The 18,926-nt window shown below is 38.6% G+C and overlaps 1 protein-coding gene across 1 annotated transcript in view; it reads right to left on the reverse strand.

The window, feature by feature from the left end:
• The window catches only part of LOC107037140 (protein trachealess), a 32,814-nt gene extending 15,121 nt beyond the window's left edge, over positions 1–17,693 (reverse strand). Inside the window, exons 1-4 of the mRNA XM_029126053.1 lie at positions 17,686–17,693; positions 17,394–17,632; positions 830–909; positions 504–593 (exon numbers count right to left, since the gene is read on the reverse strand). Of these exons, the coding sequence (XP_028981886.1) occupies positions 504–593; positions 830–909; positions 17,394–17,632; positions 17,686–17,693 (417 nt within the window). The remainder of the gene's footprint in view (positions 1–503; positions 594–829; positions 910–17,393; positions 17,633–17,685) is intronic.
• Positions 17,694–18,926: the final 1,233 nt, after the last annotated feature.

Here is an 18,926-nt window from a genome sequence, read left to right on the forward strand (position 1 = left end):
GAGCAGACCTTTCTATCCATCCATCCGCCTCACACTGATGGCAAAGAACCCCCTTTTCGCATATACCTCTCCTTTTCCTCTCCAACCCGTCGGCTTTCCCCAGTCCCACCTTCGTCCAAGAGGCATTAGGAATGGCGAACACGCCGCCGTGCAGAGGCTACGTGAGCGGCATTTCTACCCACCCCCGCCTCTCATTCTCTTCCTCCTCACCTCACCTCACTCTCCAACCGCCCCCAGCCCCCGTTGGGTACATTCGTGCCTGGTGCCAGCCAGTATGGCCGCCAACCTTCCCACCTAAACTCCCTCTCAGTACAACTCCCTTGACCTCGCCTGTATGAAGCTTCCTCATGTCTTCGTGTCAAAAATGAAAAATATGAAATACTAACCATTGGTGTCCTCTAGCACTTTTATCACAATTTTAAATTACAGTCTGAGTTCAGTCCGTCATTTTTTGGTTATTATAACGGAAGGGTTTTTATCATTAAGTAGAAATAGTAACTCACCTGGGACAGACCAAGGTAAATGGAGACCGTTTCAGAAATGTACAGGAATCGTCCATCAGCAGCTACTGCCATTGCGAAACCATCCAACGACTGTAACAGAAAACCGGAGGGTAAGGGTGAGGTCTCCAGACTTGCTTTTACTGGTGTTACGAAAATGGTCTCGAGTTTTACGAGCTGGCAGAGTCCAAGGAGTTTACGGTATATAGGGTCTTTTTTCTTTTTCATTTCAGTGAGCAGCACATATGAAGCATTAATAGGGCAGTTTGAAATTTTAGAATCATCATTTTCATTTTCAGTTTTTTTTTCCTTTTTATGGGATACTTTACCTGAAGAATGTGAGTCCCCTGATGCTGTTCGAACATGTCTTCTGCAAATGGCGTTGATGACAGTCTAGTTCTTTTAGTTCCTGAAAACAAAAAATAAATAAAATAGGAAGGATCATTTCAAAAGTTAGTCTTGATGAAGTTGTTGAAGAAACGGATATTTTTATTTCCCCTCAATCAGAAGCTCCTCGATCGCATCCCGATTGGCACAACCCTCTGAATAATGAATTCCTTCCCCTGGTGGATATGAATCACAATCCAACCCTTTCAGTTGAAGACCCCCCGTGGGCTAAATGCCCTCTCGTCTTGACAAACAAGAAGGTCCTTACTTCTTACCACTGTAATAATATAATACTCGCCCCCATTCCCTTTTTCCATCTGGTTTTACCCCCTTAATGAGAGACTCGGGGAGACTCGATAAAACTCACACAAATATCAGAAGGGAATGAGGTTCCTTCGTTGACCGCTTAATCTGGTAAAATCCACGCGGTAAGGCAAGAAACTCATCACCCAATCCCGCAGACTGACCCTTCTCGGTCAACAAGTTTATTCCAATATTTTTGCAGTCTATCCCTGATATAATCCCTGAATTACGCGTGAGCTGGCTTGACGAACCTTTTGTGATACCTTATCCCATTTTCATCACCCAAATGTTCAATCTTGGTCAAGCTGAACAATGGAATCATTATATCAGTTGTTCTGTGCGCATTATTATTTCTTATACAAATTCCATGTTTTGGATTCAATGTAAGAAATTGCTTATATTATTCATGTGATAGTTTACCTTACATTATTTTTAACTTGCCAGATGATGGAATTTCAAGTGTTGGAAAATACTTAAAATAAATTAAAAATATTTAGGACGACGAAATTGTTATACCTAGATTTGGTCAATTGCGTTATTGTTGAATATATGGGCATACAGCATTGTTAGGGTGGCACTTGCCACACTGATAGACTGATTCATTTATTCCAAACGAGATTAGTTAACTATTAATGAATGGTTCACTTGAAAAGTGAAAATCGAGTCGAACAAGGCTTCTCCAATGTGCATTTGTTAACTATTAACGAATGAACATTTGGTGAGACCGAATAAACCGTCGTCTCCAACCAAATCCATTCCTTAACGACACCTAATCCTTTCTGTCAGTGCAGCGTAACTGGATTATACCGACCAAGTGATGAAATATAAACAATCAATCTATTATTTAAGAGACGGTTGAGCCTGCACAGATCAGACCTGAATTGCACTCCGACGCGAATGTACGAAAAAATAGCCGAAGGAAAAAATAGCCGATAGGTAGTAACACGCGTTGGGTGTGGGAATCGACAAAATGACCGGTCATTTTCGGTCATTTTTTCCGCCTACCTCCGACGCGTACAAAAGTCGTCAACTCTTGGTAATCAGTTAGATGACACACTGAGAGAAAAATCTGAAGTTCGATTTACAATAAGAAAATAGTTGAGGCAGTTTGGGGAACGATACGATTTTTTTTTGTATGCGGCACATAACATTATAGTAACTTCACAAGCGTAATTTTTGCAAATCAAAATGCAGTTTAACTAACCAAAGTTCAAAAGTAACCACGACAAATCTATCGTGAGTAGAACTATAAAATAGTTGCAATGACTACATTCCATTGTAGTAATTACTCCTCCGGCCATAGTTACCGTAAGCCATGAAAAATTATTGAGGACTTTTTGACTATAATTCGATGGTCATGGAATATAGTCAGAAGAATCATATTTTTCTCTCAGTGCACAATAATTATAATCAAGTAATAAATTCTCATGTTCAAATGCCGATAAACCATTGGTGAGATTCATCCCTTCAAGCCTAGAACCTACTATAATTATAAGTACACGGAGAGAATTTTTTTAGAAAACTTCTAGTGCTAGCACAGGAAAAGAGGAGCAAAGTGACGGCCAGGAAAAAATTCCAGTGCCAGCACTAGAAATTTTATCGGGGAAAATGTGAATTTTTCCCCGTATTTCTCTGAAAATTTCACAAAAATCCCCAGAAATTTTAGCAGAAGTATCCAGAAATTTTACCTTAACAGCACTAGAATTTTTCAGAGCCGGTGGATTGTAATTTTTTCCAGTACTCATACTAGAATTTTTCTAGAAAAATTTCTCTCCGTGTACCCCCGCTGGGTACAACAAGGTTGTATTCAATACAAGCTAATGAGAAGCCCTCTGTAGGGCTTCCCTATATAAATTTTTTTAAACTATCTCCAAAAGCAATGCTCAATATCTCTATCCATTACCAAAACATTTTTTTGCAACGCAAGATTGGAGACGTTTCTCGCAATCTTTCTTCACATAAATACTCAAAATAAATAAAGCAGACTCGGTGCTGTACGTGCCTCGCATAACGCTAGTTATGATCCAGGACGATTAATCTTCGTACTAAGAAAAATAGAACGAAAAAAAAAGAGAAAAGGGAAATAAAAGGAAGAAAAGAGGAGTATTGGATCCGTGGAGTTGTGAGAAAGGTGTCCCAGTGGGACAGGGACCGATATAACGTTTCACTCTGGCCTAAACGTAGATACGTATAAGCGACGGAAATATTGCTGCTTTGGTGCCGAGTATTATTTTTCCACAGGGCGTATATAAGTCTGCACCCCCTTCCATTCCGTACAGATATTATTAGTAGTTGGATCATTTTACGCCCGGAAAAAGCCCCGTGGGGCACTAGGGCTTTCTCTTCCGCACCCCTAATGCCCAGTACCACCTTCCTACGTTCTATAAATGCAGCGGGTCATGTGTCTCCTGGTATCTTAGAGATATTATATAGCTAAATGCCTTGCGCGATTATCGTTGGGGATTAATGATTATTCATCATTGGGGGTCCGTTCAATATGCATGGTAATGGATACAAATGACGGAGGGGTAAATGGGGCGACGACACTGACCGTGTGTCGATTGTCCTTCGTATACGGGTGCTACAATTTTATCGTCATTCATAATTCATCGATGTCGAGTTTTTCACATTCTTGAATTAATCAGCAGGGGCTGAATAGCTTTCATTGAGATATTTCGTGAGCTATTTATCGCCTTGTCGCACGAGCATTAGCTAGACGGAGAGAATTAAATAGTAAATATTACCATAGCCGTATAGGAGAGATTACTATGGTAACATAGTAAAAAGGTTTTCAACTGTCCCTATATAGTAATCCTTACTATGCCACATGGTACTGCTTACTATGTTCCACGGTAACGGTTACTATGTTGCATAGGAATGGCTACCATGGCCATAGAAATGGTTGCCACCTGAATGGAAAATGGCCCTATGAACATAGAAAGTATCTGTAAAATAACCGGTTGAAATTGGCCATTGTCTCTTGATGCGTTCATCAACTCAAAACGTTTAAGGCTTAAACTCTTTAAAAAAATTCAACAAATTAAACTCTTTATTTTAAATTTTTCCTATTAAATTCGACAACATTTTTGTTTGAAATTTATATATTTATTTAAATAAAAAAGCTTCAATTATATGGAATCCATAGTGCATTCATTAGAGGTAGATAATCAATTAGAAATGAATAAACAATTTATTTGATTCAAACAGAGAATTATCACACATCAATAAATTCTTTTCCTTCGCCATCTAAACAATGATTCCACATTTCTAACTAATAAAGTCTTTACTTATATGAGGAAAGTATTTTTTTACATTTATAAAACTATTCATTTTATATGGATAAAAATGCAACTGCAATTTTAATTTAGGTTTTAATGGACTTTATTATGAGCTCTCTGAATAAATCCATTATTTTATTTAAAAACATAATTTCTCTTTCCGATGGTTCTTACAACAAATAAATTCTCGTTCCTGAATTAATAACATTTCTGTGTTTAACATTGATCTACTCCTGTTTTATTGCTGGATGGTATTTAATTATTTAGAATAATTTCATTATGTGTTATAGGACAACTTACGGAACATAGGAAGCTCTACTGTGTAACATAGTAACGCTTACTATGGCCATAGTAATACTTACAAAACTATGGTAGCGTTTACTAAGTGCGGATTCCGACATGGTAATCTTTACTATTTTTCTGTACTGCGTCCCACGATTTCTCGTCTGGAAATTGGTATTGCATACTTCCCAAACTCGAGAACTTGAAAATCACTACAAAACAGTCTTGGCCCGGGCTGTTGCGATGGGGTTTTTTTACTCGTGTAGTTGGCCAGTCCTCGCCTTCGGCTTGGACGCCAACGCCACACGAGTAAAAAACCCCATCGCAGCAGCCCGGAAAAATACTATTATTTTCTCTCTGCATAATAGAAATTTGACATTCTAAAGTAAAAATGAAAAAAGTACTGTTGTATTAATTAGAAAAGCTGAATTGTTCCGATTCTTCCTCAACATATTTTTCCAATCGTTTATATATAATATATAATATATATTAATCGAAAAATTTAGTTTTCCGTTTCCGTAAAAGTAATAAATCCTGCACCTCGCACCGGCTGCGTGACGTCACGATGTCGCAGGACCCCCTATTGCTCCATCTGCACCGAGTTTCCCCGACAATACAAGTAGTAAGGGAGGGTGTGAGGGAGAGAGTGAGAATTGACGAGGGGGCTTTGGTGCGAGAAAATGCAACATATGAGAGGAATACGGGACGATATCACTTCGCAGGAGGCCAGGACTGATTTTAGTACTCTCGGGACTGGAATTTAATGAAAAATAGCTGAATTTGTTGTGTCTTTCCAACTGGTTTTGGTGAAGGTGTTGGGGCGGAATTTCAGTTTACGAGATGATTCTTCAGGATTGCTATAGAACAAATTCTCTTGGACCGTTATATTTCATTACCGTTTTACTTCTCGCCCTTTTATTTTCATGTACGAATATCAACTCTGAAATCTTCAGAGTTGTGAATAATTGTCAATAACTGGAGATAATTGATGATGGTTCTTTTGTAAACGTCAAGGGATCAACACTTGTATTTTTCCATTTTCTAGAAAGAGAGAACAAAATAAATAACTCGTGAGTTATGGCCTTGAGGAGGGCACATAGAACACCACCTTCATGTATTTATCAAAATATTGTGATAACCCCAGTGGGAGGGGTCGGGACAGCTACGGAAAGATTTACAGGAAATATTGGATGAAACGGGAATCGTAGGAAAGGGAGAGTACAAAGCACAACTACCAGGCTGACAAGTGCACATATTTTCATGTGATTTACTGATAAATTCAACTTATGTTTCATTTAATCTTCACAGACCCCAATAAACTAGAAATGAACATTGTAATTTCTTACAATTCAGTAGCGAAGTGGTAAATCGGTACAATTCAATTTTGACTATTGACCAGTTTTCAATGAATATCTTAGAATCTTAGCGAGATAGCAAAATGTTTATTATAACGTTCTTTGTAGAGCCGATTGAGAGCTACAACAAATGTTATTACGAAAATTTCGCTATCACCCTTAGAATCGGAAATATTCCACAAAAACTCAACTGAGAGATAAGTCGACTTAAACTTTTACCACTTCGCTACTGAATTGTTAATTGAAGTATGAAATTGTATATACCCTCTTCATATACGTTTTGTTCTAAAGGCCCATCCAACAAACGACCCGTTCACTCAATCATCCGTTTCACCAGGGGACTCCATGTGTTATGTCAATGGTCCGTTAACCAAAGTCTTCATTCGCAAAACGGACTTTTAGAGAAAAAAGAATATGAAGAAACCGGCCAGGAGCCTGGACGTTCGAGTTGCAAAGTTGTTTTCACCAAATTCGAGTGCATTAGAGTTAAGTACCTTGAGTACTCGAATGCAAGGGCGGGATTGTATATAGATGTAAATGAGAAAATATTGAGGGGTTGTAGAGTGGCACGCCGCACGAACACTTTCACCCCTTCGACTTTGCACTGGTTTACATTGATGGGCCATCAAATGGGCACCCGGGACACCCTGCTTCTCTCGAGAGCCCATTTACATCGTCTCCAGTATATATCCCTCCTTTTTGGCGTCAACCTGGCCTTCAACATAGCCGTCTACCACACCATTTCGCGATGGCATATGTCCCGCCCACATTGTGGCATTTTGCGCCCTCAATTTTTTGGGGTTTTTCATGTGATTCTCAAGCCGCGTGACGAAAATGATAAGTTTAGGGCCGTTGTAAACGGGTAAGGGGGTGAAAATAAGAAGAATTTGAATTTGTTTGCTGGATTTTACAATTCTAATTCTTGTGCTAGAAATATTTTCACAAAACTGAATGTATAAAAATTCAAAATACTGGAAAGAATCTTGTCCGTACGCGGAGAGAAATTTTTGATAAAAATTATCCTACCGTTCTCTAAAAGTGTATCATGAGTCATCGTTTCCTCCTTTCTATCCCGACATTTAGTAAAAATTAATATATGATGATCAAATTTTATTCTACGTTGGAGAAATTTTATTCTGATAGAAATAAAAATTACCGTGCCGGCAGAGTAAAAATTACTGTACCGGTGGGGTAAAATTTACCAACCGTTGTAGAATTTTCGTTATCTACATAAAAATTATTGGACTGGAAGGGTAAAATTTAACTACCGTAGAATAAAATTAGATCATCATATATTAACTTTTGGTAAATTTTGGGATAAAAATGAGGAAACGATGACTCATGATACACTTTTATAGAACAGTAGGATCATTTTTATCAAAAATTTCTCTCCGTGTACTGACCTTCATTTTTCCTCGTCTGGGGGTTGGTATTGGCCCTTCTCCAAACTCGTAAAAGTGAAAATCACTACGGAAAAATATCGTTCACGGCTAGTGCTATGGAGTTTTTTCAGTCTCGTGGTTGGCCAGTCCTCGCCTTCGGCTCGGACGTCAACTCCACGCGAGTAAAAAACCCCACGGCACTCGCCCTGAAATACACTATTTCCTTTTTAAGGATAATCGGGCGAGCCTGGAGGGTTAGAAAAAAAGCAGCCATTTTTCTCTTTTATTTTTTACGTATTCTTTAAATGATGGAAAAGGCGTGTGCAGAGTTTCAGACTGCTGGGGAACATGGTTAATTTATTATGAATTTTTGCAAAAGTGGTCATTTAACCCGTGATCTTATGGAAATCACCAAGAAAGCTGCAAAAACCAAGGACAAAATGCAGCCAAAGTCATGAACCTTTAGACACATTTAGAACACGTGATCAATGATTTTTTGAGTGAAAAAGATTGTCGCCTAGGAGCATTGTTTATTAATAATAGCGAAAAAAGTACTGAAAAATGAAATTTCTGCGCACGCAGCCCAAACGAGCAGCAACGTCTCAAGTACCGATCGGGTGGGGGTAGCGCGGTCAATTTAAACGTCTCTTGACAGTGAGCGATGAAGCGTTGTGATTGGAGCTCCCTCGAGCAAGTGGTACCAGCTCCTGGTGAAAAAAAAACACTACCGACGATGTTGCCACTTTTTCGCATGGATTAATATTTTTTCATTTATCAAAAAAAAAAAAACAATCTGAAAACTATTCAATGCGTGGAACAGATACAAATAAATTTGATTAGCTCCAAAAATAATTTTTAACCGGAGATACTCCCTAATATTGCCTGAATTTTGAATCCGAATGGGAAAAATTTTTTTGTTCAGCGATTGGTTTTCTGCAGGAAAACAATAGAAACCCCTCAACCTCACCTCCTACATTTCCTCCTCGTCCGATTATCCTTAAGGAGGAAAACCGCTCGGAAACTTGAAAGTTGGTTTTGCCAACCAACCGTTGGTTGGCTAAACGGACTCATGGAACGACTGCGGATGTGTGATGGGACATCCAAAAAAGTGGGAAATATCGAATTCAACCCATTTGGCTCCGTCTTTCATGGTAAAACCTCATTTTCCGAATTTTTGCTGAATGGAAGTTTTGGAATCGTATCAAATGTAAGTTTCGGATTTTTTGTGGTATATTGATCCATTATGATCCAAAAAGTCCGAAATATCATCTTATGTCATAAGGCGATAAAAGTATTATGTGGCGAATGTGATTATAATCTTCGCCTTCGGCTCGGATTATAAAGCCACATTCGCCAGATATAATACCCATTCGGTTCGGCTTTATAATCCGAGCCGAAGGCGAGGATTATAATCATATTCGCCAGATAATGCTTTTATTGCCGTGTGATATACGCTATTTTATGTCGTTGGGCCCGAAAACCGCGATCTAACTGAGCGAAGCGAGCTAGAATCGCGGTTTATCGGGCCTAATGACATAAATGTAATTTTTAGAGCAAACGTATGGGGGTATGTACAGGGTGTCCAAACATGTGGTCCATAGCATGTGACCAAAGTAAATTGCGTAGAATACCGCAAGGTGGCAGTGCAGTCTAAAGTCTAATATATAGTTGAAGTGGAGATTCTCCGCAAACTTCATTCATGCTTCAGTCACTCGGGAACTGCAGCACTAAAATGTAAAATTTAACCATCGAACAAAAATCATTCCTCATCAAATCATATTACCGAAAAGAAGATTCAGCTACGGCAGCTATAAGAGCATTTCATTCTAAGTATGGCACACACACTGGAGTGTCTGATTTGAGTCTTAAAAGGTAAATAAAGTGAATGAACTAACTAACCAAAAAGTTTTGTTTTCTTCTTTTGTTGAAAATTGACGCATTTTTCGACCAATTATGGGTATTTTCAGGATAATTAAGAAATTTGATCAGTACGATACACTAGACGATAGAAGGCATGAGCATCTTCACGTACTGTAACCACGGATGAAGTTGTCCGCACAACTGAAGAATATTTCAAGAAATATCCAAATGATCTCTTCGAAAGGCTTCTCAAACCTTGAAAGTTTCAAAAACTTCACTTCACTGCATCTTGAAAGGTATGTGTGTGACAAAGGTTTTCTTCAATTGTTCACTAATGAATTGATGGAATTGAATCATTTCTTTTTTTCAAATGTGGATATTGTTGAGCCCTATCCATCGACATTAATTAAAATTTAATTCATTTAATGTCATTTTTAATTTTTCAAAAAATCGGTTGTCTCACGATAATTAAAAAAAAATATTGTGAATTCATTGAATGATAGTTGAAAAAAAATGGTATGGATGCCCTTTTGACTGAGAAGACCTGGAATTCGCTTTAAGGGAGAAAAAGTCAACAGAATTTCAAGATTTTTTTTTCAATTCAAGTAAAGTCCCAATTTTTTAGCGCTAGGAACACGGAAATTCGATAATTTACATGAATTTTCAAATGAGAATGAATATTCACTGCTAAATTCCCGTGAATATTCAGGAAATTCCTTTCAAATTATCATAGCATTCTAGGAATTGTTAAGAAATTCGCTGAAAATTCAGAGGAATCTGGAATTCAAGGAGAGATTTCTTTTACTGATTTTACAGATTTTTCATTAATTTTCCTGGAATAAGTAAACTAAAATTACACTTTCCACGGATTTTTCCATAAACTTATGGAATTTCCAATGACAAAATTCCATGAAATTTCAATGGAAATGTTACTTTAAATCAATTTTTGTTCTTTCGTATACCCTCTCGGGTTTTTACTTGTTCCCTTCCCACCCCCCAAACCCCTGTACAGCATCCGCCGAGGGGCAAGGAAAAACCTCAGTTGAGGGAAAAACCTTGACCAGATACAGTCGTACCTTGCGAGACTCCCGCTCGAACAATGAATCTGTGAGAATAAGAGAGTTAAAAAAATCGTTTTGCCCCCCCCCCCCGGGAATCGAACCCGAGTCGTTCGCGTGCCACCCCCGCGCTCTAACCACACATCCATCGTCGTCGATGGAAACGTTACTTGTTAGAAATTTCCAACACTCTTACGGAAATTTCAGTAGAATAGTATATTTCACGGCGAGTGCCATGGGGTTTTTTCCTTGCGTGGAGTTGGCTTCCGAGCCGAAGGCGAGGACTGGCCAATTACGCGAGTAAAAAAATCCCATGGAACTAGACGGGAACGATATTTTTCCGTAGTGATTTTTAGTTTTACGAGTTTGGGGAACGGTCAATACCAATCCCCGGACGAGGAAAAGTGAAGATCAGTACGGAAAAATTTTTAACAGTGCAACTGCATTCCTTGGAGTCTAACTTATATTTAGAAAAAAGGAAAGTCCAAGGTAAAAATTGGAGAAGTGAAGTTTTACCATTAAAAAATAGGGTAAAATGGATTGAATTCCACACGTCTCCTATTTTTTTAGACACGAGATCGGCCGCACGCGCCTTCTCATCTCCTCACGTAGTGGCGCTTCGGTTTCAGCCTTACGCTTACGCTTATTCGAGATTTTCGAGATATTTCCAGATCGATTTCCTTTCTCCTTTTTACGATAGGACGAGACCGACCGCGCGCTACAGCGCGCTGTAATTATAAAAATCATGATTGAACATTTCAAAATTGAATGAGTTCTGAATTCAAATTAGCCGCCTCAGACGACTGTGAACCAATGAGGAATAAGCGTGATAGAGTTTCGAGATATCGATAGTCTCGATGTTTGTCCTTTTTATAATAGGATATCGAAAGTCACTCGATTGATCCGTTCAGCCACCATATATTTTCAAGTTTCCAGGCGGTCCCCCCTTAAAAACTTCGATCCAATTCTCTTCCCAGTTTTTTTTTCTATGGAATGACGGTGCGTTTGAGCGATGAAGGGGGGACGCTATATTTACCCAATGCAAATAGGGAAATGCTAACGAGACGTTGATTGGGGTATTGGTGACGTTGATCCGTTTAAGCGCTGCTTAATTAGTCTGGTGTGTTTAGTTAATCCCCACCATTTCATTACGAAGATTTTGCGGTTGGCGCTCTAGGGGTGGCAGGGGTTCTCCACATGGAAATTGCAGGCGCTCTCCATTCTAATTCCCCTTAATCAAATTGTCTTCATCCCCACAGATGAATCAGCACTATTCTCATCTTGCCAAAAAATAAATAATTCGTCAGAAAAACTAATGATTCAAGGGCAGTATATATCACTGAATCAAAGATCAGCAATAATAATCGTTAATTCCTCAATATTTTTCGAAATGATTCCAATCATCACCTTGAATTGTCAATTGATATTCTCATTCTTCTGATTATTCCATCAATCGGTATCCCAACAAAAAATTATGCATTAAATTATCAATCGACAATCAGCATTGGGGTAAGATTAATTAATAAAAAAATCTGTAATTAAAATTACTAAGAGATTGATTATCATTTCAATTATGAATAAGAACCACAAATTAATTCGTTGATCGAATAATCATTAATCCGGATCGGCAATTATCTGATTATCGGATCAATACTCAATCATTACAGAAAACTGATCAATTCTTCAGTCTATAAATAACAGAGTAATATCCAGCGATAATTATCCATTGATGAAATGATCAAAAAATTCGTCACGTCAATTACTTAAGGAAAGTTTATTTTGTTAAGATCACGAATTGATTCAAGCGTCGAACGTTCTCTTGGTATGATTGGCAATTGATCGGAACAATGGGTAATTATGGATGTCAGTTGATTATTGGGTGAATAATTGAAAATCTCTCCATAAAAATTACTCATTGACGAAATAATTGGTTTTTTCGAAATTCTAATTAATTACCATCGGGGTTAATCGGAAATTTCCAGATTCGATTAGTTCCTCTTTAAATAACTGAGGAAAAATCAAACAGGATTAACAGTTGATACATTAATCAGTTAATTTTTACTTCTGATTACTAATTGTCTAATTACTTAATAATCGTTAATGGATGACTATTCATTTAACAAAAAATGGGTCAGGATTGATACCGATTGTCGATTAGTAAAATAATTGGTAACTTATGTTCCAGATTATACATTGCTTAATTAATCGAAAAATCATCCCTTCGAATTATGAATTATCCAAGCAATCAAATAATATTAATTATAATTTATAACTATACCGATCCCAGCACTGAATCAGTAGGCAACTGAAGAATATCTGGAGGATCTCAACCCGAGTTTTCGCATCCCTCCCCAGTTGTCACCAGCCGCCAACTACGTTAAACACTGGTTTAAAGTCCCCTCCACTTGCTTCCTTTTCATCTTCCCCCTTTTTTGTCTCAGTTACCTTCAATTTTACTTTTTGATTATTTTCACTGAAGAAAAAGCGGAAGGAAATCAGTCTGAGGCAAGAATAGCTAATGCAAAAGAGAAAGAAAAGGGAACTGCGGCCGTGAAAGAGAACTTCAAGGGGGTGGAGGTTTTTAGGGGTTGCGTTAGGACCTTAACTCAATTCCGTTTGTTTAGTTACATCGTCGGTCTCGTAATGCGGAGACTTGTGTACAGGGGAGTATGATTAGATTTACATGTGGGCATATATTGGTGCACCTCAGAACGACATGAGTAAAAAAAAAATAGACTTAAACCCCTAAGCCTTTTTCACATGCGCAATCCTGTGCAAATATTAACTCTGCCTTTGATTTTATTCTCTGAGGAAAGAGAAAATTACCATAAATTTACTTTCTCGATTTTTATAACCACAGAGAAAATGGTCTGATTTAATAGAGCACTTTCGTTTTATTTAAAAATTGAATTATTGAGGTGGAAATAATGCGAAGAAGAAAAAGCAATTCGATGTTATCTGGTTCGATTATTGGCCCGAGAGAATTCTCCATTACTATGTATCTGGTAAGATCTTTCTTGGTCAGTCGAGTCATAAAAGTATCGCGATTCACAATCGTATAGAGTGGACTATGGTGTTTACGCTTTTCTTCTTTCAGTTTGGCCCCTCAGATTCGGTCTCAAATACTGCCCAATGTTCGACCCTTCGTATTTCGATACACAGAGCTTTTTTCATCCGTATTTTTGCTGTTGCCAAGTCACGCTGTTCCAAGTCAGTTTTCTCTGAACAGAGGAAAATTTACACTTGTCATCGCTTGATTGAACATTGTTTTCACCTGTACTCATCTTTGAATGTATTTTTAGCTCATCTCAGTGGAGAAAATTTGACGAACGATATTGGTTAAAAAAATGCCGGAATTATGAGAATATCTCACCCCTGGAGTTGATCAAATTACGAGTATGTCAGAAGTCAGACGATTCTTTCAGGCGATAGGTGACACGTGTCTCCAACAAACCCTCACTTTAGGGGTGGAGTTGCAATGCATGAAACGATTATAGTAACTGGGGAGTGGCTTTTTTTCTAGCGATTAACCCTCTTGAACGAATCCATCAGAGGAAAATCATCAGCAGATGGAATTGTCCTATGGATTTCACACTAATCAATGAAGCATGATGCCTGCAGGAGTCAGGCATCAGCAAGACAGATTCCAGCTATAGAGACCTAACTAAACCAGGAGGAAACATGAAATGGAGGGAGAATGTTAAAAAAATCATGATAATGGAATCCTGGCAATGTTTTGATTGACGTAAAGACAATCTCATTTTTCCCTTCACCTCCATTTCATCATTGTACCTGCCACTCTGGTCCACTCAAACCCCAGTCCAACATTTCCTCAGTACCATCCCCCCTCTGTCTCTGTAATTTCGTTAGAGCTCAGAGCAAACCGTACGTGCACTGAGGAAAATCGACGTATAAAACGTACACGTTCTTCTCTTACTTCAACCTTACTCTGAGCCAATGACGTATATACGCTCCTATACTCACCCGGGATAACTCGATTATTCAACGTTGGGAAATTGATGTTTCCAGTCGAGGACAAAATTCAATCCTACTTATCTATTGACAATGTAGAATTTAGTTTAAAGGACGTTCCACAACGAACGCCTTACAAGCCTTACGTACCGCTTAAAATTGTTAACAACACCTATTGTGACATAAACTGAAGGTTTTATTCTCCTTCCCCCGCAGACGTTATCATAAAAATTTCAGATTGTAATGAAGTGTTTGATCAGGCTACAAAAGTAGAAAGTATCACTAAAAAGTAATGGTCACTGGAGAAATTTATATCACATTATATTCAATTTCATGCCTCTGAGTAGTGGTTTAATATCCGAATAAAATGCGGTTTCAAAGCCACGTAAAATGTAGGGAATGTGCTATCAAAGCCTCTTTCTTATTCCATATTTTCAAAAGAATTTTATCAGTTTGATAAAATCCTCCATCCTCCGATAGAGTCCTCCATCGAGATTCATCAAGATCAGAACTACAATTTTTTTTTATTGGAGAACTATAATCTAATGCACCGATTTTAAATTGATTCAATACCATAATTAAGTTCGAATGTTCTGACGAACTGGGGGGCTACGCCCCCTGCTCGTTCCGCTCGCTGACTCCCATATGACGCCCATGACCCTTATTTGGACTCTTATTTTGACTCCCATTACCCTCACTCTAACACTCATTTTGACCATGACTCTTATTCTGATCCTTGTAACCCTTAATTGGGCCCTTGTGACCCGTAATCTGATCTTCGTCACCCTTATTATGACCTTCATTATAACCCTCACGATCCCTATTTTAACCCTTGTGACCCTTAGTTTCTGACCGCCTCAATCCTTACTCTGACCCTTATTATAACCCTCATCTCTCTTGCGGGCGTTAATTTATGACCCTTCATTTCTAACCCTTAATTCTGGAGTCTTAATTTCGAATACCAAATTTCCATCACCAGAAGTCGATTTGCATTTTTATAATACAAAGAGACACTGTGACCGGGGATACACTTTGAAATTAAATAAAGTGTCACCCGAAAAAATGTTTATGGGCCAAATTTTTCAGAATCGACAATGTGAAAGATTAAATCTGCATTAATTGATCCTATAAATGAACGTTGATTCGATTGATTGTTTTAGGCTGCAATATATATGCCAATCATCAGGTGGATTTTGGCATCTGTTATATTGAAACGGCAAAAAAGTAAATTTTTTATGGACGATTATGTATACCAAAACAGTAATGCTGTCTTAAGATTAATAGCTACCATCCTTTATGGAATTATTCTTCCCAAAATTCCATCCTCTCGAACTCAATTTTTAGCGCGTTGGATTTCAAGGTAAAATACACAAAATATTATGCTTTTCAAAGATTGCCAGGAAAAGTTTCACCCAATTCTTCCAATATCCCCTGATTCCTTCATAAACTAATAGTAAATCATAGGGCGCCGTGGTTCAGTTAGTAGCGTTCCCGACTACTGAGCTGGGGCGTCCGGCCGTCGCAGGTTCAAACTCCGCCGAATGTAAATGATTTTTTCGCAGATTTCGACCGGTGTCCACGATAAGTTCGATGGTCATCGGTGACACCCACAGTGCCAAAGTACTCGGTTGTTCAGGGTTTTCTGCAGTTTTCCCTAGACTGCGGATACGGTGGCTAAACGAGACTATAGGAGACGGCTGCAGCCACAAGGGTGGAGAGACGGGCACATTGAAAGGTTCTACCCTAGTAGAAATCGAACCTTGCATATTTTTCGCCGTGGATTTACCGTGCAAGATTACCCAGCGCACCGATGCTGCGTTTCAGCGGCGCAACGGACGCGCGGCGCACAGCTCGTGCTCCACGTAGGGAAGGGAGCGCACTAGACTCCGCACAGTAGCGTGATGCGAGACTGATGCGCGGTTTGCATGAACCGCAGTCCTCATAACCTCCAGTGATAATGATAACTTTACAATAATGCAAATAACTTAACAATAAATAATTGTCATAGAAATTGATTTTTCAAGAAAAAAAAAAGTTTACTCTTTCTCCTAACTCCATTCACAATCCACTAATTAATGAATTATTCAATTATACTGGTAATGAGTGGTTCAAAAAAGAAACTGAGCCTACTTATTACCAAGATAAAAGTAAAAGTAATTCATTCATATAAATTTTTTCTTGCTCTAGTTATTATATCACATTATCACTGAAATAAAATCCTTTCTCTCCTAGTCGATAAGAACAATTAGGGATTAAATGATGAGGGAGCAAATGGAATTATCCAAAAACAAGTGTCGATAACAATTGAGAAAATTCACATGTTATATTTTTATCCAATTTTTCATTGTGTTGTACAAGATCCCGGGAAACATCTTTTTCATAAACTCTATTATTAATATAGGAATTAATTTTCCTATATTAATTCCTATAAAATTAATTCCTATATTAATAAGATGTTTCCCAGGATCTTGTCCAACACAAAACTATGTATGCCACAAAACTTGTCAATAAAAACACTTAACCTTACTAACATAGATACTTCAGTTGCAGTGTAATGTGTGGAGTAACCCCGCGGCGCGCTTGCTTCCATACATGCGAGCAAGCCTAATGCCGTAGCAAAAATCTCACCGCAACTCGCAATCTCGCAGCGTCAGTCAGAATTTCTACTAGGGTAGGCCTGGGGGAACGCAACACACTATCAAGCTAAGACTTGTGACTTGAAAAAAGAACCTGTGCCAACCCCTGTCAAGTAGTCTCTAAACTAACTACTCATGGAGGCCAACCAATGAGATCAAGGAGAACCCAGTGATCTCATTGATTAGCGCCTATCATTGGTTTACTCCCAGTCATTTCATTGGTTGGCCCCCAAGAGTAGTTAGTTTAGAGCCCACTTGGTGGCTCTCACATCTACGTTGCGATCGCGAATAGGGCGGTGTCCCTAAAGGGAGGGGGATGGGATAAATGAATGTTAAAAAAAACTAATAGTAAATGGTGTGTAAAATCTCTTCAGCCTCACCTTTAATAATTTTATTAGGTGGTGGTGTGTCCCGGTTCCATGGTGGATCTCCATGCCCCGAGAAATCTCTCAATTTGAGATATGAAATAGTCAGCCTTATGATCGATGCCTTATCCAACTGTGACGTGATTGCGGCGGGTAGTGGTAGCATCTTTGCGAGTTCATAGAATTCAAAGTTCTCCTTTCCACGACGTGATCTTGCAGCATCTCTGCTCTTCTCCTTTCGCATTTCCAACAAACTGTATTGAAAGAAGAAATAGCATGAATTAAACCAACTAATGCTTAATGTTACTGGAACATTCTGTCATAAATTTAGGTGGATTCACCAATCCTAATTCAATTGGGCGAATTAGATTCATCAAGTTTTATTCATCATTAGTTTAGACTATGACACGGGGTGCAGCAGTATGATTGGCGTATTGTGCAAATGAGATTTTGGGAATTGTGACGATGAGAGAGACAGAGAATGAAGCCACAAAGTGGATGGCAAAAGCCCCCACAGGAGCCAAGGTAGGCGTGGCTATTTAGAGCCCAGGAGTTGTGCCACAAACGCTTTAATGGCATACATTATTCAGTCGGTGCTATCAAGCCCACTGTTTACCCGTAGGTAAATGCAAGCAAGTCCAGGACTCCGCCCTCCTGTACCGGTTGCAACCCCCTTCGAAAACGCTTGTTTCTACGCAGGGATAACATCTACATGTCCACGTGCATGTGAATTCAACCAATCCGAGGATACTGCCCGCATTTGGCTCCCGGTGCGGGTCCCCTTAATTGATCAGCGTCAGTTTATTAACTGTTTCCGCATTTTCGGGTTGGTGAAGCTAGAGCTTGGGCAGTTCATGGTAACTTATCAAATTCCTAAAAAACTTAATTATTTTAAATGAAGTAAACAATTTTCTAGAAAATACAACTTCCATAAAAAACTTGAAAAAATACAGAAACCAATGAAAATAAGGTAAGTCAGGGCTCAATAAAAAATTATTAAAGATCCCTGATAGATAACTCCTTGATTCCTGATAGTTAACTCTGCACTGATAGAATGATTCATTTATTCCATACGAAATTCGTTAACTATTAACGAATGGTAGAGTTGAATATGACCAAATGAATATTCGTTAATAGTTAACGAATGGTTCACTTGAATGGCGAAAGTCAAGTCAAACAAGGCTCCTCAAATGTACATTCGTTAACTATTAACGAATGAACATTTGGTGGAACCGAATAGACCCTAACCTCCAACCAAAATCCATTCATTAACAATAACTAATCCATTCTATCAGTGTGGGTCAATTCTGGGCTTATGGAAAAAGTCCAGCGAAGAAAGAGAGAAACTCTGGGAAATTTCCATGAACCCAGAGTCAATCCAGAGTTAACTCTGGGTTTGATTCATCGGGGATAGAACCAATGCCCTTGGCGTGAGTCAGAACATGAAAGATTAGACTGAAATTAGGCAGTGATTGCCAAAACTCCGCGCCAAGGACGTTGGTTCAATCTGCTCATTTTCTAATGAACACTGACTCGGCTTATTTTCAT

This window comes from Diachasma alloeum, unplaced genomic scaffold (assembly GCF_001412515.2).
Source record: "Diachasma alloeum isolate Michigan unplaced genomic scaffold, Dall2.0 Dall_scaffold_00214, whole genome shotgun sequence".
NCBI lineage: Eukaryota > Metazoa > Arthropoda > Insecta > Hymenoptera > Braconidae > Diachasma > Diachasma alloeum.